Source organism: Mixophyes fleayi, chromosome 8 (genome assembly GCF_038048845.1).
Source record: "Mixophyes fleayi isolate aMixFle1 chromosome 8, aMixFle1.hap1, whole genome shotgun sequence".
Taxonomy (NCBI): domain Eukaryota; kingdom Metazoa; phylum Chordata; class Amphibia; order Anura; family Limnodynastidae; genus Mixophyes; species Mixophyes fleayi.
In genome coordinates, this window is record NC_134409.1 from 141,828,811 (window position 1) to 141,849,324 (window position 20,514).

At 44.4% G+C, this 20,514-nt stretch overlaps 1 protein-coding gene and 1 long non-coding RNA gene across 3 annotated transcripts in view; both read left to right on the forward strand.

The window, feature by feature from the left end:
* The window catches only part of LOC142100226 (uncharacterized), a 401,704-nt gene that overhangs the window by 86,906 nt on the left and 294,284 nt on the right, over positions 1-20,514 (forward strand). The window lies entirely within an intron of this gene.
* BSN (bassoon presynaptic cytomatrix protein) overlaps positions 1-20,514 on the forward strand; it is a 200,822-nt gene that overhangs the window by 49,439 nt on the left and 130,869 nt on the right. For both annotated transcript variants that reach the window (XR_012678640.1, XM_075183924.1), the window contains exon 3: positions 2,795-4,456. Coding sequence is in view for 1 of the 2 variants with exons in the window: in XM_075183924.1 (XP_075040025.1) it covers positions 2,795-4,456 (1,662 nt within the window). In the remaining variant the exon portion in view is untranslated. The remainder of the gene's footprint in view (positions 1-2,794; positions 4,457-20,514) is intronic.

The window sequence follows — 20,514 nt, forward strand, 5'->3', positions numbered from 1 at the left end:
TAATCAAAGATGTACTTTCAATACTCAAACCATTGCAAATATATAAATAACAGGTCAACTGAATGTATGTAATCAAAAGACTGTGATCATACACACAGCATAATGTCTAAATCATCCTCTAGACAATCGAGATCTGTCTTGAAAACATATGAAAATAATGAAGATAATAAAAAGTTATAATATGATCACCTATTAGGAAATGTCAATACCAAAATCTATCACAAATGAATAAATCAAATATAGTACGATCTCCACACTTTAGATTGAGATCAGAACAACAAACATCTTGAAGGGGCGGTACCTTAAAATCTGAGCACCAATAATATCTAATAAACTTCACCCACCCCCATATCGATGACTTTTGATTGTTGAAACTCCGATCACGTGGCAATGGAGATGTGCTCTCCAGTGTATTTAAGAAATGTCAAAACAGTGCCTCAGCCTGCCTTGGATAAAGCAGACTCAAGCGAAACGCGCGTCGGCGTACTCGCTGTCTGCAGGAAATATACCTTTTAGACTGGCAGCTTGCATAATACTCCGATAAAACCACAATTAGTTCGGAGCTATTATCTAGGTAGATAGCAATACACTCCCCGTTTTTGCTAGGAGACACTACAACCCTAATATATGGGCAAACAAGATAGTGTTTTTTCATCGCAGTGAAAATTTGAGCAACACTCAGCTGATTCTATTTTGAGAACAAGCTTAATGAGGGGAGGTTTCACTGTGTTCTGAGATACAAGTATCACCGAACAATATATGATCATAGCCAGTGGTGATACCATTAATCTACCCAAGCATAAGTCCACATATTTTGAAGGTCATATATACAGACAGCATTTGTTTTTTAGCTGATTTTAACATATTTTGCTTATTTTAATATTAAAAATAAAAGTTAAGGAGAGAGGTCAGGGGATGAAAGAAAGATTTGGATATCATCAGCATAGAGGTAGTACTGGAGGCCAAAGGAGCGGATGAGGGCACCTAGGGAGGAGATGTAGAGGGAGAAAAGCAGGGGGCCAAGAACGGAACCTTGAGGAACGCCAACAGGTAAGGGAAGAGGGAGGAATGTGGAGTCATGTGTAGAGACTGAGAAGGAGCTGTTGGTGAGGTAAGAGGAAAACCAGGAGAGGACAGTGTTACAGAGACCTATAGAACTGAGAGTTTGAAAAAGGAACGATATGAATAGAAACACGCGGTGTATAGGCTGTGTGTAGACACCTACAGGTATAACTATTTATTTACAATGAATTCAGAGCACACAACTTTTATATGATAATAATTTAAAATAACATGGTAATAATATAATAATATAACAACTAATGCAAAAAGAAGAAATGTAACTATGTTTTCTTTCAATATATTATAGATATTTTTTTACTTTCATCTATTATTTTAAAATAACAAATAACTCTTCAATGAGTACCTTTGCATACCGATTTTATGGTTTGTGATTGGGCGGTGTCTTCCATTCATCGCTGCTCTGCATAGCGCACCTGCTATTGGTGTGCGAGGAAACCACACCCCCATTGCGATGTGGCCACGCCCCCTGTCTCCATGGCGGGGAGTACCATGTTGGGAGGTATGCCTTTGTTCTGATCATACGGCATTTACACCGGCCCTGTAGCAAGTGCAAAGCATAGGGCTGAACTAAAGCTAAACACAGGATTTGAATTAGCCGCTTCTGCATGAACACGTCCTTACTGTACATGGCCTACGCCCCTTCCCCCACCTGTTCCACCTCTCACGTTGTAGGCAGTCGTAAGTGTCAGGTGTGTGCAGACGCGAATTGTGCGCAGGTGCATATGTTTGGTTTCTTGGCATCCTCAGTGCGAAATCAGACAAGATGCGCTACGCAAATGGTCATAGCTCTGGACTTAAATCATTATGTCTATATAACATTGTGACTTATATCTTCCTGTTATATAATGGGACTACACTGTCCTAATAAATGTTCCAGAATTGCAGGATGCACAAGTCTAAAGATATTTAGTCAGTCCTAGTTCCACATGATTGGGAGCTGCCGTGTGTGCTGCTTTCCTACCCCTTTACAGCAGTGTCACCTAGTGGCCAAATGATGCTGGTACAGTAATGACTAAGAGACGCTGGCTCTATATCACCCATAATGGCATATGGTAAATACACGATAACCCCTCTGTAGCTTTACGTTACCTAGAATGTGTGATGTAAGAAAATGAACCAACAGTATATCGCTGGCAATAGCACCGATATTGCTTTTTAATGGTTTAGAGTTCTTTATTATATTGTGCAGAGTATAAACTTGATGATATAAACACAGTCTGTAAAATGTCATATTCCAGGGAACGTCTCTGCACCCTCAAACTGACCCGATCGCCGTAGTTCAATTATAGTTATTTTCTACTAATGTGATCACTGTTGTTTGTGTTTGGAACCTATGTGGGTCTAAGTGTCAGCTAATCGCTCTTCTTACCGTCAAGTCCTATGTGCGATAAACTGTATTCATGTCAATATTTGTACAGCTGCTCAGTGTCCTGGGGATTGCAGTAATCACAAAACGCGCACATTCCATGCAGCCTCTTTAATTACGTTAATTCAGACATTAGTGTATCACAGATTAAGGATCTCAAGGGACAAATATTTCACATATCACCACTTATTTCTACTGCTGCTTGCTCCTCAGAGCGAGCAGCTTTATACACAGGTAGATGTTGGGTACGTGACATTGATCTCATCTAGGTAATAGGTGAAGCGCCTGAAGAATAACGCAGTAATCACAGGTCTCTAACGGGCTGTTTCTGTGTCTCCTGTATAGGTGAAGGAATGGCTATGTTTGAATTGCCAGATGCAGAGAGCTCTGGGAATGGACATGACTACAAAAACCAGATCAAAGAGCCAGCAACAACTCCACTCTCCTCTGTCTCCTTCACAGTCTCCAGCCAAACAGTCAAAACCTCCTCCTCTCTCCCAGTCACTTCATCAGCTGCCACTGTCCCATTCCGAACCGCAGCATCACCCACAGCCTTTGCCGCAGCAACACCCACAGCCTTTGCCGCAGCATCACCCACAGCCTCAACCGCAGCAACACCCACAGTCTTTGCCGCAGCAACGCCCACAGCCTCTGCCGCAGCAACGCCCACAGCCTCAACCGCAGCATCACCCACAGTCTCTGCCGCAGCAACACCCACAGGCTCAACCGCAGCATCACCCACAGTCACTGCCGCAGCAACACCCACAGTCTCTGCCGCAGCAACGCCCACAGGCTCAATCGCAGCAACACCCACAGTCTTTGCCGCAGCAACACCCACAGTCTCTGCCGCCGCAGCACCCACAGTCTTTGCCGCAGCAACGCCCACAGGCTCAATCACAGCAACGCTCACAGGCTCAATCGCAGCAACGCTCACAGCCTCAAACTCAGCCACAACCGCAACACCAACCACAACCTCAACCACAGCAAACCCCACAGCCTTCTCTACAGCAACGCTCACAGCCTCTGCCGCAGCAGCGCCCACAGCCTCAAACTCAGCCACAACCGCAACACCAACCACAGTCTCAACCGCAGCAACATTCACAACCACTGCATCACCCACAGCCTCCACAGCAGCAACACCCACAGTCACAACACCCTCCTCAGCATCAGACTGAACTCCAGGCCCGTCCTCAGTCTCAGCCACCAGGTCAATTCCAAGGTAGCACACAGAGCCATCATCATCAAAAGGCCCAGTATCAGTCACAAACCCAAGGCAAACCAAATACCCAAAACCAACAACAAGGTCACCATAAGCCCCAAGCTCAATATCAGTCCCAGGTAAGAGGTGGCGTGGAGACATCACTTGGGACTACGCAGATGGAAAATATCCAAAGTTCAAACATGTCTCATCAGCAAGGAAAAACTCAACCAACCCAACAAAGAGAACAAATAAGCCAAGGACACCCAAAACCTACTGCACCTCAGGATATTTTGAGGAGTTCCCCGCTACATGCTCAAGCAAAGCCTTCACCGGGTGAACAAAGGAAGACTCCCGGGAGTTCTCCTGCAAAAACCCCAGCACCTTCATCCCATGGTGCACAGGACCAGGCCCAGGAGGGGCTCACTGGGAAGCTGTTTGGCTTTGGAGCTTCTCTGTTGAACCAGGCGAGCACACTAATTTCTGTCCCTGAAGTCACCCCACCAAGCCAGCAGTCCCCTGGCAAAGTGCCTCCAAAAATAGTCTTCAGTGATGCAAGCAAGGACATAGGCGCTAAACCCCAGGGACAAGTGTCTGCAGTACAAAGCAGAGCTGAGATCTCCCCTCTTCATAAACAAGGGAAGAGTGACCATATTAAGCCAAAGGAAGTGCCGAAAGTTATGTGCCCATTGTGTAAAACAGAACTTAACGTGAGTTCCAGCGAGCCCCCTAACTATAACAGCTGTACGTCATGTAAAAAACAAGTCTGCAACATGTGTGGCTTCAACCCAACACCACACTTGGTGGAGGTAAGCGCGCTCTTTAACACATTCATTATGTTTCAGCAAGCTGCTCTAATTACATATCACTGTCTATTTAGGCAATATAACTCAATCTTTTTGTTGTAAAAGGAAATCTGAATTGGGTGAATAAGTGCAGCATTTTTTGCCCAGACTTTATGCCGTGCTTGTGACTGAAATATAGAGCACCTAAGATGGCATAGTCAATAAGAGAAATATATATCTATCTATCTATCCATCTATCTATCTATCTATCTATCTATCTGTCTATATTCTAAAGGATAAAAGGAAAGCAAAGCACCTGATAGTGTAATATTTCTGGAACTTTTAGCCAAAAAAAGGTGATATTGTAAATGTGTAAAGAATAGATTCTTTGATGTGGTGTGTAAAAGTTGTGTGCTTCACCGGATACTGTCCAAGGCTCCACTCCATATACAAGATACATATGTAAAGTAGCAATAGTGTAATATTGTTTCAGTATAATAACCAACACAAAACACCCCGTGGATGTAATTGTGTGTACCAGATATTAAATCAAAATTGCTTATCTGTAGTAGTAATCAAATCTCAAATCTCTTGATTTTAGGATCCTCTCTCTTTCAGGGTCCTCTCTCTCAGCGTCCTCTCTCAGGGTCCTCTCTCCCGCAGTCCCCTCTCTCCCGGGGTCCTCTCTCTCTCATGGTCCTCTCTCCCGGGGTCCTCTCTCTCTCATGGTCCTCTCTCCTGTGGTCCTCTCTCCTGTGGTCCTCTCTCCCACGGTCCTCCCTCTCAGGGTCCTCTCTCTCAGGGTCCTCTTTCCCGCGGTCCTCTCTCTTAGGGTCCTCTCTCTCAGGGTCCTCTCTCTCAGGGTCCTCTTTCCCGCGGTCCTCTCTCTTAGGGTCCTCTCTCCCACGGTCCTCCCTCTCAGGGTCCTCTCTCTCAGGGTCCTCTTTCCCGCGGTCCTCTCTCTTAGGGTCCTCTCTCTCAGGGTCCTCTCTCTCAGGGACCTCTCTCTCTCCCAGGGTCCTCTCTCTCCCAGGGTCCTTTCTCTCGCGGTCCTCTCTCTCGCGGTCCTCTCTCTCGCGGTCCTCTCTCGCGGTCCTCTCTCTCTAAGGGTCCTCTCTCTCAGGGTCCTCTCTCCCAGGGTCCTCCATCTCAGGGTCCTCTCTCCCAGGGTCTTCTCTCCCGCGGTCATCTCTCAGGGTCCTCCCTCTCAGGATCCTCTCCCCCAAGGTCCTCTCTCTCAGGGTCCTCTCTCTAAGGGTTCTCTCTCTCAGGGTCCTCTCTCCCAGGGTCCTCTCTCCCGCGGTCCTCTCTCCCAGGGTCCTCTCCCCCAAGGTCCTCTCTCCCAGGGTCCTCTCTCCCAGGGTCTTTTCTCTCAGGACCCTAAGCGTTATTTTTACTACTAATCATTTGCTGGTTATAAGTCTACTGACAGCTTAAGTAGTCTGGCATCCGCTGACTAACACATACGGGCACATTTTGCAGAAAGAAGAATGGACCTAGAATGTGGGGTTTTTCGCCCGCTGTTTGCGTGTACATTTTCAGACCAGAACACATTTATAAAAAGGGGAATTTCGCCTTCAGATAGCTTTAATGTATTGACTTGTACATGTACTCCTGCAAGTTTTACTTATCAGTCCATACACTAAAATATATAGATTTTAACTGCATTATGAGCTATAAGAGACAGATATTGTTACTTTATTCTGCATTTCCTCAGGAAAACACTAATTTGGATAAAGGCAGCAAGAAATGCATGTTATAATTGTAAGCTCCCATTATTTCCTTCCACCAACATCCTTATCTGAGAGAATCACCTGGGTTTGTCTGATTATAGGATCCACCCGTCTCGCCCTGTGAAAGGGGTTCTGTCAGCAGTCCTGGGGCACAGTGCGTGAACCTTCTCCTCTGAGGTGTTATCCATCATCTCACAGTCAAACATTGGATTAATTCAGTGGGCAAATAACACATGTCGTACAGACAGCGCCGTTCTATGGTCCAGAACGTGTTAGTGGAACCTGTTGTAGGCTGCACACATCTATGGCTGGGGTGGTCATATAATCTGAGCTCCAGAGCGTTACATGAGAAATACATCAAAATATCTTCCAAGAGCTTATAAACTGGGTACACACTACACCGTTATCAGCAGATTATATCACAGAAGTGTGCACCCTGCACCGAGGAGTCATTATCTCTCCAAAGCACATGAAATCCTTAAACTGAACTAAAAATCAAAAAAATAAAAATATAAATGTGGTTCCAATCCCGCAGTGTGTACGTACTCCGGACCGGCAGTGTCCACAGATCTCTATGGAGGGGGCAGAGTCACCATCTTTTCAGCCGATGGTTATGATCACGGCCACCAAGAGGAATTTGAGAGCAATTTTCTGGGCCCCCCTTCATACGCAGTAGGAGAAGGGAAGCGTGCCATCGCTGTGCTGTGGCACCAACGAAAGGGGGGGCGCGGTCAACATGACGTTATGGGGGGAATTCAATTAGCCGCGAAGTGTCTCGGAACGTCCGTAAGACGCTTCACGGCAGAGATTTTGACAGAAATTTGTACCGTAATTGCCGGCAATGTGTGTGGCACGATGTCCGCGCGCTATATCGCCAGCAGTTGTGTATTACATTGGTGTTACTCTCTCCTACCTGTTATTGCAGCTTTCACCATCTGGTACTGGATTCTGGTCTGGATCCTGGAATAATAAGTGAACCCAGTACACAGCACAGTATATAATTATATAACAAGCCAAATATGTGATAAAAATAATCACAGATATCTATATGTTTGGAAATGGTCAGATAATGACACATTGTAGCTGTATAAAAGAAACGGCTGCCTCTTGCGTCCCATGCAAAGACAAATACACAATAAAATGAAACATAAACTAATAACGATGAGAGAAAATTCCATAACTCCAAACTAATTTATTCATAAAGTAACAATATGGGGCAGACGTTCCTGAGACGCCTCGCGTCTGATTGAATCTCCCCCATGTCTCACAATGCAACAAATTATAAAATGTATGTATATTTATATATACATATAAAAGATGTACACACCTTTAATAATAATAATAAAATATTATTTATATATATATAATCTTAATTTTTAGCATGCAGTATATAACACATACATTGTAATGATACATAACATTTATAACGCCACCCCCACAACAACATTACAACCGGGTTGGTTACACTTAAACGATATTGTAAATAACGACACTGAGGAGAGCTACAAATAAAATCCGAATTGATGATAAAAGCGATTTAATTATAAACAGACTTACCTGAAAACCGACGCTGCAGATCAGTGATGGGAGCACCGTGCTGACCGCAATGTTGGGTGAAGTGTTTAAAAACTTAACCTGCGGGGTCCCAACATTGTGGCTTTAAATTAACATTCATACAGGTCGCGATGACGTTATATTGTAGTGCCGGAGAGCTGTCCAGGCGTAATAAGTTGCGATCAGCACGGTGCTCCCATCAGTGATCTGCAGCGTCGGTTTTCAGGTAAGTCTGTTTATAAATAAATCGCTTTTTTCCTCAATTCGGATTTTATTTGTAGCTCTCCTCGATGTCGGATTTGTGGAATTGTTGTAATGATTACCATCGTTACAGCCCCCTCCAGACACATCATACCCCCCCCAGGCACTTCATATCCCTCCCCCAGACGCATTATATCCCCCCAGACACATTATATCCCTCCCCCAGACACATCATACCCCCCCAGGCACTTCATATCCCTCCCCCAGACGCATTATATCCCCCCAGACACATTATATCCCTCCCCCAGACACATCATACCCCCCCAGGCACTTCATATCCCTCCCCCAGACACATCATATCCCCCCCCCCAGGCACTTCATATCCCTCCCCCAGATACATCATACCCCCCCAGACACATTATATCCCTACAGACACATCATACACCCCCAGGCACTTAATATCCCTCCCCCAGAATTATTATATTCCCCCAGACACATTATATCGCTCCTCCAGACACATCATACCCTCCCAGACACATCATACCCCCCCAGACACATTATATCCCTCCCCCAGACACATCATACCCCCCCAGACACATTATATCCCTACAGACACATCATACCCCCCCAGGCACTTCATATCCCTCCCCCAGACACATCATACCCCCCCAGACACATCATACCCCCCCCCCCAGGCACTTCATATCCCACCGACAGACACATTATATCCCCCCCCAGGCACTTCATACCCCCCCCCCCAGGCACTTCATATCCCTCCGACAGACACATTATATCCCTCCCCCAGACGCATTATATTCCCCCAGACACATTATATCCTCCCCCAGACGCATTATATTCCCCCAGACACATTATATCGCTCCTCCAGACACATCATACCCTCCCAGACACATCATACCCCCCCCAGGCACATCATATCCTTCCCCCAGACACATCATACCCCCCCCAGGCACATCATATCCCTCCCCCAGACACATCATATCCCTCCCCCAGACGCATTATATTCCCCCAGACACATTATATCGCTCCTCCAGACACATCATACCCCCCCCAGACACATCATACCCCCCCAGACACATTATATCCCTACAGACACATCATACCCCCCCAGGCACTTCATATCCCTCCCCCAGACACATACCCCCCCAGACACATCATACCCCCCCCCCCAGGCACTTCATATCCCACCGACAGACACATTATATCCTCCCCCAGACGCATTATATTCCCCCAGACACATTATATCGCTCCTCCCAGACACATCATACCCCCCCCCAGGCACATCATATCCCTCCCTCAGACACATCATATCCCTCCCCCAGACGCATTATATTCCCCCAGACACATTATATCGCTCCTCCAGACACATCATACCCTCCCAGACACATCATACCCCCCCAGACACATTATATCCCTACAGACACATCATACCCCCCCAGGCACTTTATATCCCTCCCCCAGACACATCATACCCCCCCAGACACATCATACCCCCCCCCCCCAGGCACTTCATATCCCACCGACAGACACATTATATCCCCCCCCAGGCACTTCATACCCCCCCCCAGGCACTTCATATCCCTCCGACAGACACATTATATCCCTCCCCCAGACGCATTATATTCCCCCAGACACATTATATCCTCCCCCAGACGCATTATATTCCCCCAGACACATTATATCGCTCCTCCAGACACATCATACCCTCCCAGACACATCATACCCCCCCCAGGCACATCATATCCTTCCCCCAGACACATCATACCCCCCCCAGGCACATCATATCCCTCCCCCAGACACATCATATCCCTCCCCCAGACGCATTATATTCCCCCAGACACATTATATCGCTCCTCCAGACACATCATACCCCCCTCAGACACATCATACCCCCCCCAGGCACATCATATCCTTCCCCCAGACACATCATACCCCCCCCCCAGGCACTTCATATCCCTCCCCCAGACACATCATACCCCCCCAGGCACTTCATATCCCTCCCCCAGACACATCATACCCCCCCAGACACATTATATCCCTACAGACACATCATACACCCCCAGGCACTTCATATCCCTCCCCTAGACGCATTATATCCCCCCAGACACATTATATCCCCAGACACATTATATCGCTCCTCCAGACACATCATACCCCCCCAGACACATTATACCCCCCCCAGACACATTATATCCCCCCAGACACATTATATCGCTCCTCCAGACACATCATACCCCCCCAGACACATTATACCCCCCCAGACACATCATACCCCCCCAGACACATTATATCGCTCCTCCAGACACATCATACCCCCCCAGACACATTATACCCCCCCAGACACATTATACCCCCCCAGACACATTATACCCTCCCAGACACATTATACCCCCCCAGACACATTATATCCCTACAGACACATCATACCCCCCCCAGGCACTTCATATCCCTCCCCCAGACGCATTATATCCCCCCAGACACATTATATCCCTCCCCCAGACACATCATAACCCCCCAGGCACTTCATATCCCTCCCCCAGACACATCATATCCCCCCTCCAGGCACTTCATATCCCTCCCCCCAGGCACTTCATATCCCTCCCCCAGATACATCATACCCCCCCAGACACATTATATCCCTACAGACACATCATACACCCCCAGGCACTTCATATCCCTCCCCCAGACGCATTATATTCCCCCAGACACATTATATCGCTCCTCCAGACACATCATACCCTCCCAGACACATCATACCCCCCCAGACACATTATATCCCTCCCCCAGACACATCATACCCCCCCAGACACATCATACCCCCCCCCAGGCACTTCATATCCCACCGACAGACACATTATATCCCCCCCCAGGCACTTCATACCCCCCCCCCCAGGCACTTCATATCCCTCCGACAGACACATTATATCCCTCCCCCAGACGCATTATATTCCCCCAGACACATTATATCCTCCCCCAGACGCATTATATTCCCCCAGACACATTATATCGCTCCTCCAGACACATCATACCCTCCCAGACACATCATACCCCCCCCAGGCACATCATATCCTTCCCCCAGACACATCATACCCCCCCCAGGCACATCATATCCCTCCCCCAGACACATCATATCCCTCCCCCAGACGCATTATATTCCCCCAGACACATTATATCGCTCCTCCAGACACATCATACCCCCCCCAGACACATCATACCCCCCCCCCCCAGGCACATCATATCCTTCCCCCAGACACATCATACCCCCCCCAGGCACTTCATACCCCCCCCCCAGGCACTTCATATCCCTCCGACAGACACATTATACCCCGCCAGACACATTATATCCCTCCCCCAGACACATCATACCCCCCCCAGGCACATCATATCCCTCCCCCAGACACTTCATACCCCCCCCCAGGCACTTCATATCCCTCCGACAGACACATTATACCCCCCCAGACACATTATATCCCTCCCCCGGACACATCATACCCCCCCAGGCACTTCATATCCCTTCCCCAGACGCATTATATCCCCCCAGACACATATCCCCCCAGACACATCATACCCCCCCAGGCACTTCATATCCCTTCCCCAGACACATCATACCCCCCCCAGGCACTTCATACCCCCCCCCCAGGCACTTCATATCCCTCCCCCAGACACATCATATCCCCCCCCTAGACACATCATACCCCCCCCTAGACACATCATACACCCCCAGGCACTTCATATCCCTCCGACAGACACATTATATCCACCCAGACACATTATATCCCCCCAGACACATCATATCCCTCCCCCAGACACATCATATCCCCCTCCCTAGACACATCATACCCCCCAGGCACTTCATATCCCTCCCCCAGACATATCATACCCCCCCAGGCACTTTATATCCCTCCCCCAGACACATCATACCCCCTCAGGCACTTTATATCCCTCCCCCAGACACATCATACCCCCCCAGGCACTTTATATCCCTCCCCCGGACACATCATACCCCCCCAGGCACTTTATATCCCTCCCCCGGACACATCATACCCCCCCAGGCACTTCATATCCCTCCCCCAGACACATCATACCCCCCCAGACACATCATGTTCCCCCCCCCCTAGACACATCATACCCCCCTAGGCACTTCATATACCTCCCCCATACACATCATACCCCCCTAGACATATCATACCCCCCCAGGCACTTCATATCCCTCCCCCAGACACATCATACCCCCCCAGACACATCATGTTCCCCCCCCCCCTAGACACATCATACACCCCTAGGCACTTCATATCCCCCACCCAGGCACTTCATATACCTCCCCCATACACATCATACCCCCCTAGACATATCATACCCCCCCAGGCACTTCATATCCTTCCCCCAGACACATCATATCCCCCCCCTGGACACATCATATCATCCTCCCCCCTAGACACATCATACCCCCCCAGGCACTTCATATCCCTCCCCCCTAGACACATCATAACCCCCAGGGACTTCATATCCCTCCCCCCGACACATCATACCCCTCCCCCCCCCCCAGACACATCATATCCCCCCCCAGGCACTTCATATCCCTCCCCAGACACATCATTCCCCCCCCCAGACACATCATACCCCTCCCCCCCCAGACACATCATACCCCCCCAGGCACTTCATATCCCTCCCCAGACACATCATTCCCCCCCCCAGACACATCATACCCCTCCCCCAGGCACATAATACCCCCCCAGGCACTTCTTATCCCTCTCTCCGACACATCATACCCCCCCAGACACAATATATCCGTCCCCCAGACACATCATGCTCCCTAGACACATTATATCCCCCCCCCAGACACATCATACCCCCCCAGAAGACACATTATACCCCCCCAGCCCAGCATACTTGCCTAAGCTGAGCTGGTGCAGAGTTGAAGCTCCTCCTCCTTTCTCTATCTAGGCTGCTGGGACAGTGTGTGACATCTCTGTCTGAGGACAGGGAGCTGCGGACAGCTGTCAGCTTGCCCCCCCCCCCCCCCCCCCCACAACCCTAAACAAATAATGCGGACGCTCGCCATCCACTGGGGATTTTTTTTTTAAAATCACTCTAAAAATATTGTTTACCAGACTGTGTGGGGCCCGGGGCCCTCAGGTAGGCCGGGCCCCGGTAATTTGTACCTGCCCTACCCCCCTGCCGGCGCCCCTAGTTATGACAGATCTGAGAGTGAATCGTGTAAAATGTATATAACGTGTGCACATGATCGGGGCTTTTATTGTGTTTCAGTTGTTGGTATAATCATTATAGATAAAACCGAGCCGAAGACTAAACATGAACTATAATAAGGCTGGCATGTTACAGCGGCTACAGTGGTAGAGGGATGGTAGCCCTCTGTGCTGGGGGAGCAGATGGTGGCAGCTCTACAATGCTGGAGAATACAGTGACAGACGTGGGCCTGGGTCATTAAAGAGAGTAAAGGTTCTCCTGGACAAACCATGTTACAATACGAGGGGTGCACAGTAGTTTATTATTTTGCACATAAGATAAATACTGGCTGTTTTTTCATATAGCACACAAATACCTGATAGCTTTGTTTGTACACTGAAATGTAAGGTTAATCTAGAATCTGCCTTACCCCAACTATAAATCTGTCCTCACATTTTACATTTACCTCCCCCTCAAATGCAACATGGTTTAGTCAAGGTGCAAAGTTACTCCTTTTTTTTTGCTTTCCTTTCCTTAATGAATCAGGACTGATGTGTTTTGGAGGTAAATTATGAGATACTTGCCTCATGGCCACCCGTTTCTCTGTATATTAGTATAGTGCTCTGTATATCAGTATAGACGCCCTCTAAATTAGTATAGGTGCTCTGTATATTAGTATAGGCGCTTTGTATATTACTATAGGTGCTCTGTATATTAGTATAGTGCTTTGTATATTAGTATAGGCTGCTCAGTATATTAGTATAGGCGCTTTGTATATTAGTATAGACCAGGGGTCAGGGAACTTTTTTACCTTTTACCCCTAAATATATTTAGATACGCCGACGTTACCCCCTTGATTTGAAAGGAAGGAAATAATATATTATTAATTATTGGAATTCAAAATTTTATTGAATCTATTCAAAATTTCTTTGAAAGCTTCAACTTCAAAACTTCAGGTTTTGGAGAAATTATGTTGCTTCATTTTTGATACCAGAGCATCAATATTGGGGCATTTTGATGTCAAAGCAATTTGGATACAGTCTTCAGCGTCCAGTCGAATTCTCTGCTTTGTTTTTATGTTTGTTAGAGTGGAAAATCCTTGTTCGCAAAGGTAGGTTGTTGCAAAAGGCAGCAACTTTTTAACTGCCTCCTCATGTGCAATTTTGAATGCCTTTGCAGCTGTTGACATCCAAAAATATGACAGATCTGCTTTGTTTTCAAATGCAATACATGCTTCATTATTGCATCAAAGCTCAAGAAGTGCCTCTTCCAACCCTTGAGGCTCTTCTGGTACAACAGCAATTTCACATTTAAAGGGGTCTACAATCCAACTGTGATTGTAGACCCCCAGGAATGCATGTGAATTGGCAGCATTACCCCGAGGAATTTAATTTTTACCCCATTTGGGGTAATTTACCCCTGTTCCCTGACCACTGGTATAGACGCTCTGTATATTAGTATAGTGCTTTGTATATTGGTATAGGTGATCTGTATATTAGTATAGGTCCTCTGTATATTTTATTATTATTATTATTATTATTAATTTTTATTTATAGGGCGCCACAAAGTATCCGTAGCGCCGTACAAGGACAAACAATGGCACAGTACAAGGTGAAACAGCACAGTACAAGTAACAGTAAGCACTATAACTCTGGGGGCTCAGGCACAGCATGAAAGAGAGGGAGGGGAAAAGTGAGTACAGGCAGGTAACTATGGCCCAAGAGGGTGGGCACGGATGACAGGTTGAGAGTCACTGAGGGAAGCGGAGAGAAGCGACAGGAGACAGAGGGCAGAGTGACTGAGAGGAGGTGAGCTGAGTAGCTGGAGAGCGCAGTTAAAAGTGATGGAAACAGAAGGTAGGAGAGCCCTGCTCAAAGGAGCTAACAATCTAAAGGGAGGGGAAGACAGACAGACACATGGATGAGACGGAGAGACGGGAGGAAGGGGGAGAAGGGAAGAAGGGATGAGAAAGAGAGGTAGCCGACCGGTGGGAGTTTAGGCATGAGACTGGAAGGCTTTAAGGAAAAGGTGGGTTTTTAATGTTCGTTTGAAAGAGGACAGATTAGGGGAAGTTCTGATGGAGCGGGGGAGCTTGTTCCAATGGAGGGGAGCGGCGCGGGAGAAGTCTTGGATACGTGCGTGAGAGGAGGTAATCAGAGGGGAAGAGAGGCGACGATCGTTGGACGATCACAGTGAGCAGGAGGGAGTGTGAATAGAGATAAGGTTAGAGATGTAGGGAGCAGTGGAGTTGGCGAGGGCCTTGTAAGTCAGAGTGAGGAGCTTGAAAAGGATTCTGTAGGGGAAGGGGAGCCAGTGAAGGGCTTGGTAGAGTGGGGATACAGAGGTGGAACGGCGAGAGAGGAAAATAAGCCTAGCAGCGGCGTTAAGTACAGATCTAAGGGGAGCGAGATGAGAGAGGGGGAGGCTGATAAGGAGAAGGTTGCAGTAGTCCAAGCGGGAGATAATCAGAGAGTGGACGAGAGATTTGGTGGCATCTATATATCCATATATTAGTATAGACGCTCTGTATATCAGTATAGGTGATCTGTATATAAGTATAGGTCCTCTGTATATTAGTATAGTGCTCTGTATATTAGTATAGGTGATCTGTATATTAGTATAGGTCCTCTGTATATTAGTATAGACGCTCTGTATATTAGTATAGGTGCTCTTTATATTAGTATAGTGCTCTGTATATCAGTATAGACGCCCTCTAAATTAGTATAGGCGCTCTGTATATTAGTATAGTGCTCTGTATATTAGTATAGGTGATCTGTATATTAGTATAGGTGATCTGTATATTAGTATAGTGCTCTGTATATCAGTATAGACGTCCTCTAAATTAGTATAGGTGCTCTGTATATTAGTGTAAGTGATCTGTATATTAGTATAGACGCTCTGTATATTAGTATAAGCGCTCTGTATATTAGTATAGGTGATCTGTATATTAGTATAGACGCTCTGTATATTAGTATAGGTGATCTGTATATTAGTGTAGGCGCTCTGTATATTAGTATAGGTGCTCTGTATATTAGTATAGGTGATCTGTATATTAGTATAGGTGTTCTGTATATTAGTATAGGTGATCTGTATATTAGTATAGGTGTTCTGTATATTAGTATAGGTGATCTGTATATTAGTGTAGGCGCTCTGTATATTAGTATAGGTGCTCTGTATATTAGTATAGGTGTTCTGTATATCAGTATAGGTGCTCTGTATATTAGTATAGGTGATCTGTATATTAGTATAGGTGTTCTGTATATTAGTATAGGTGCTCTGTATATTAGTGTAGGCGCTCTTTATATTAGTATAAGTCCTCTGTATATTAGTATAGGTCCTCTGTATATTAGTATAGGTGATCTGTATATTAGTATAGATGATCTGTATATTAGTATAGGTGCTCTGTATATTAGTGTAGGCGCTCTTTATATTAGTATAAGTCCTCTGTATATTAGTATAGGTCCTCTGTATATTAGTATAGGTGCTCTGTATATTAGTATAGGTGATCTGTATATTAGTATAGGTGTTCTGTATATTAGTATAGGTGCTCTGTATATTAGTGTAGGCGCTCTTTATATTAGTATAAGTCCTCTGTATATTAGTATAGGTCCTCTGTATATTAGTATAGGTGATCTGTATATTAGTATAGATGATCTGTATATTAGTATAGGTGCTCTGTATATTAGTGTAGGCGCTCTTTATATTAGTATAAGTCCTCTGTATATTAGTATAGGTCCTCTGTATATTAGTATAGGTGCTCTGTATATTAGTATAGGTGATCTGTATATTAGTATAGGTGTTCTGTATATTAGTATAGGTGCTCTGTATATTAGTGTAGGCGCTCTTTATATTAGTATAAGTCCTCTGTATATTAGTATAGGTCCTCTGTATATTAGTATAGGTGATCTGTATATTAGTATAGATGATCTGTATATTAGTATAGGTGCTCTGTATATTAGTGTAGGCGCTCTTTATATTAGTATAGGTCCTCTGTATATTAGTATAGGTCCTCTGTATATTAGTATAGGTGATCTGTATATTAGTATAGATGATCTGTATATTAGTATAGGTGCTCTGTATATTAGTGTAGGCGCTCTTTATATTAGTATAAGTCCTCTGTATATTAGTATAGGTCCTCTGTATATTAGTATAGGTGCTCTGTATATTAGTATAGGTGATCTGTATATTAGTATAGGTGTTCTGTATATTAGTATAGGTGCTCTGTATATTAGTGTAGGCGCTCTTTATATTAGTATAAGTCCTCTGTATATTAGTATAGGTCCTCTGTATATTAGTATAGGTGATCTGTATATTAGTATAGATGATCTGTATATTAGTATAGGTGCTCTGTATATTAGTGTAGGCGCTCTTTATATTAGTATAAGTCCTCTGTATATTAGTATAGGTCCTCTGTATATTAGTATAGACGCTCTGTATATTAGTATAAGTTGAGGTTGCGTGTTATCTCATGTTAAACATAATGTGAAATGATAACGTCTGATCCCCCTCCTCAGTGGGTGTCAGGATATACGACTGTTTCTAATGAAGCTTTTACACTATTCATCTGTAGATAACAATGTTATAACCTGGAGTCATTGATACTTTTGTTGTTTACTGAGAGTTGTTAGACTGCAGTTATAACAAGATGACCGAGTTTAGAAGCCTCACTGCGGAAAGAGGAAGACTGTGTCCTGGTTCTTAGCTGTATAATAATATCATTTCTCTTCACTGCATACTAAGTGAATAAAAACAGGGAAAATGTATTAGTGTAAGTTTTTCAGAACTTTCATAAGTAGGTCAGCTCCTATTTGTACAAGCAGGTTCTAGTGAGCAAAAATAGAATATATTGTCTGAAAAACCTACAGTTGTACCAGCATTTCCCAAAACAGCCTAATATTCCCCTTGGTGTATGACCCCTAAAGTCTTTAGAGCTACCTACATTATACTGGTCACTGTGGCTGCTTAATATGATTGTAATTGGACTTCAAGGGAAACCTGCAGATCACTGTGGCTGTATATCATACTGCCCATTCAGCCGCTATAACTTGGTGGTCACTTAGGCTGTATTACAGTCTATTGGTAGAGTATTAGATCATTGTACTTGTGTGACATATTCAAAATTTGGGCTGCACAATTTGAAGATCATTGGTGGGGTATACTATGTGAATGTTTGTGGGCTAACTGTTGTGTTATATAACATGCAGGTCATTGGCTCTGTATAATATACATCACTAGTGGTTATATAACATGCAGGTCATTGGCTCTGTATAATATAGATCACTAGTGGTTATATAACATGCAGGTCATTGGCTCTGTTTAATATAGATCACTAGTGGTTATATAACATGCAGGTCATTGGTTCTGTATAATATACATCATTAGTGGTTATATAACATGCATGTCATTGGCTCTGTATAATATACATCACTAGTGGTTATATAACACGCAGGTCATTGGCTCTGTATAATATACATCACTAGTGGTTATATAACATGCAGGTCATTGGCTCTGTATAAAATACATCACTAGTGGTTATATAACACGCAGGTCATTGGCTCTGTATAATATAGATCACTAGTGGTTATATAACATGCAGGTCATTGGTAGCTGTATAATATAGATCACTAGTGGTTATATAACATGCAGGTCATTGGCTCTGTATAATATACATCACTAGTGGTTATATAACATGCAGGTCATTGGCTCTGTATAATATGGATCACTAGTGGTTATATAACATGCAGGTCATTGGCTCTGTATAATATACATCACTAGTGGTTATATAACATGCAGGTCATTGGCTCTGTATAATATAGATCACTAGTGGTTATATAACATGCAGGTCATTGGTTCTGTATAATATACATCACTAGTGGTTATATAACATTCAGGTCATTGACTCTGTATAATATAGATCACTAGTGGTTATATAACATGCAGGTCATTGGTAGCTGTATAATATACATCACTAGGGGTTATATAACACGCAGGTCATTGGCTCTGTATAATATAGATCACTAGTGGTTATATAACATGCAGGTCATTGGTAGCTGTATAATATAGATCACTAGTGGTTATATAACATGCAGGTTATTGGCTCTGTATAATATAGATCACTAGTGGTTATATAACACGCAGGTCATTGGCTCTGTATAATATAGATCACTAGTGGTTATATAACATGCAGGTCATTGGTAGCTGTATAATATAGATCACTAGTGGTTATATAACATGCAGGTCATTGGCTCTGTATAATATACATCACTAATGGTTATATAACATGCAGGTCATTGGCTCTGTATAATATAGATCACTAGTGGTTATATAACATGCAGGTCATTGGTAGCTGTATAATATACATCACTAGTGGTTATATAACATGCAGGTCATTGGTAGCTGTATAATATAGATCACTAGTGGTTATATAACATGCAGGTCATTGGCTCTGTATAATATAGATAACTAGTGGTTATATAACATGCAGGTCATTGGTTCTGTATAATATAGATCACTAGTGGTTATATAACATGCAGGTCATTGGTAGCTGTATAATATAGATCACTAGTGGTTATATAACATGCAGGTCATTGGTAGCTATATAATATAGATCACTAGTGGTTATATAACATGCAGGTCATTGGCTCTGTATAATATACATCACTAATGGTTATATAACATGCAGGTCATTGGCTCTGTATAATATACATCACTAATGGTTATATAACATGCAGGTCATTGGCTCTGTATAATATACATCACTAGTGGTTATATAACATGCAGGTCATTGGTAGCTGTATAATATAGATCACTAGTGGTTATATAACATGCAGGTCATTGGTAGCTATATAATATAGATCACTAGTGGTTATATAACATGCAGGTCATTGGCTCTGTATAATATACATCACTAATGGTTATATAACATGCAGGTCATTGGCTCTGTATAATATAGATCACTAGTGGTTATATAACATGCAGGTCATTGGCTCTGTATAATATACATCACTAGTGGTTATATGACATGCAGGTCATTGGTTCTGTATAATATAGATCACTAGTGGTTATATAACATGCAGGTCATTGGCTCTGTATAATATAGATCACTAGTGGTTATATAACATGCAGGTCATTGGTTCTGTATAATATACATCACTAGTGGTTATATAACATGCAGGTCATTGGTAGCTGTATAATATAGATCACTAGTGGTTATATAACATGCAGGTCATTGGTAGCTATATAATATAGATCACTAGTGGTTATATAACATGCAGGTCATTGGCTCTGTATAATATAGATCACTAGTGGTTATATAACATGCAGGTCATTGACTCTGTATAATATACATCACTAGTGGTTATATAACATGCAGGTCATTGGCTCTGTATA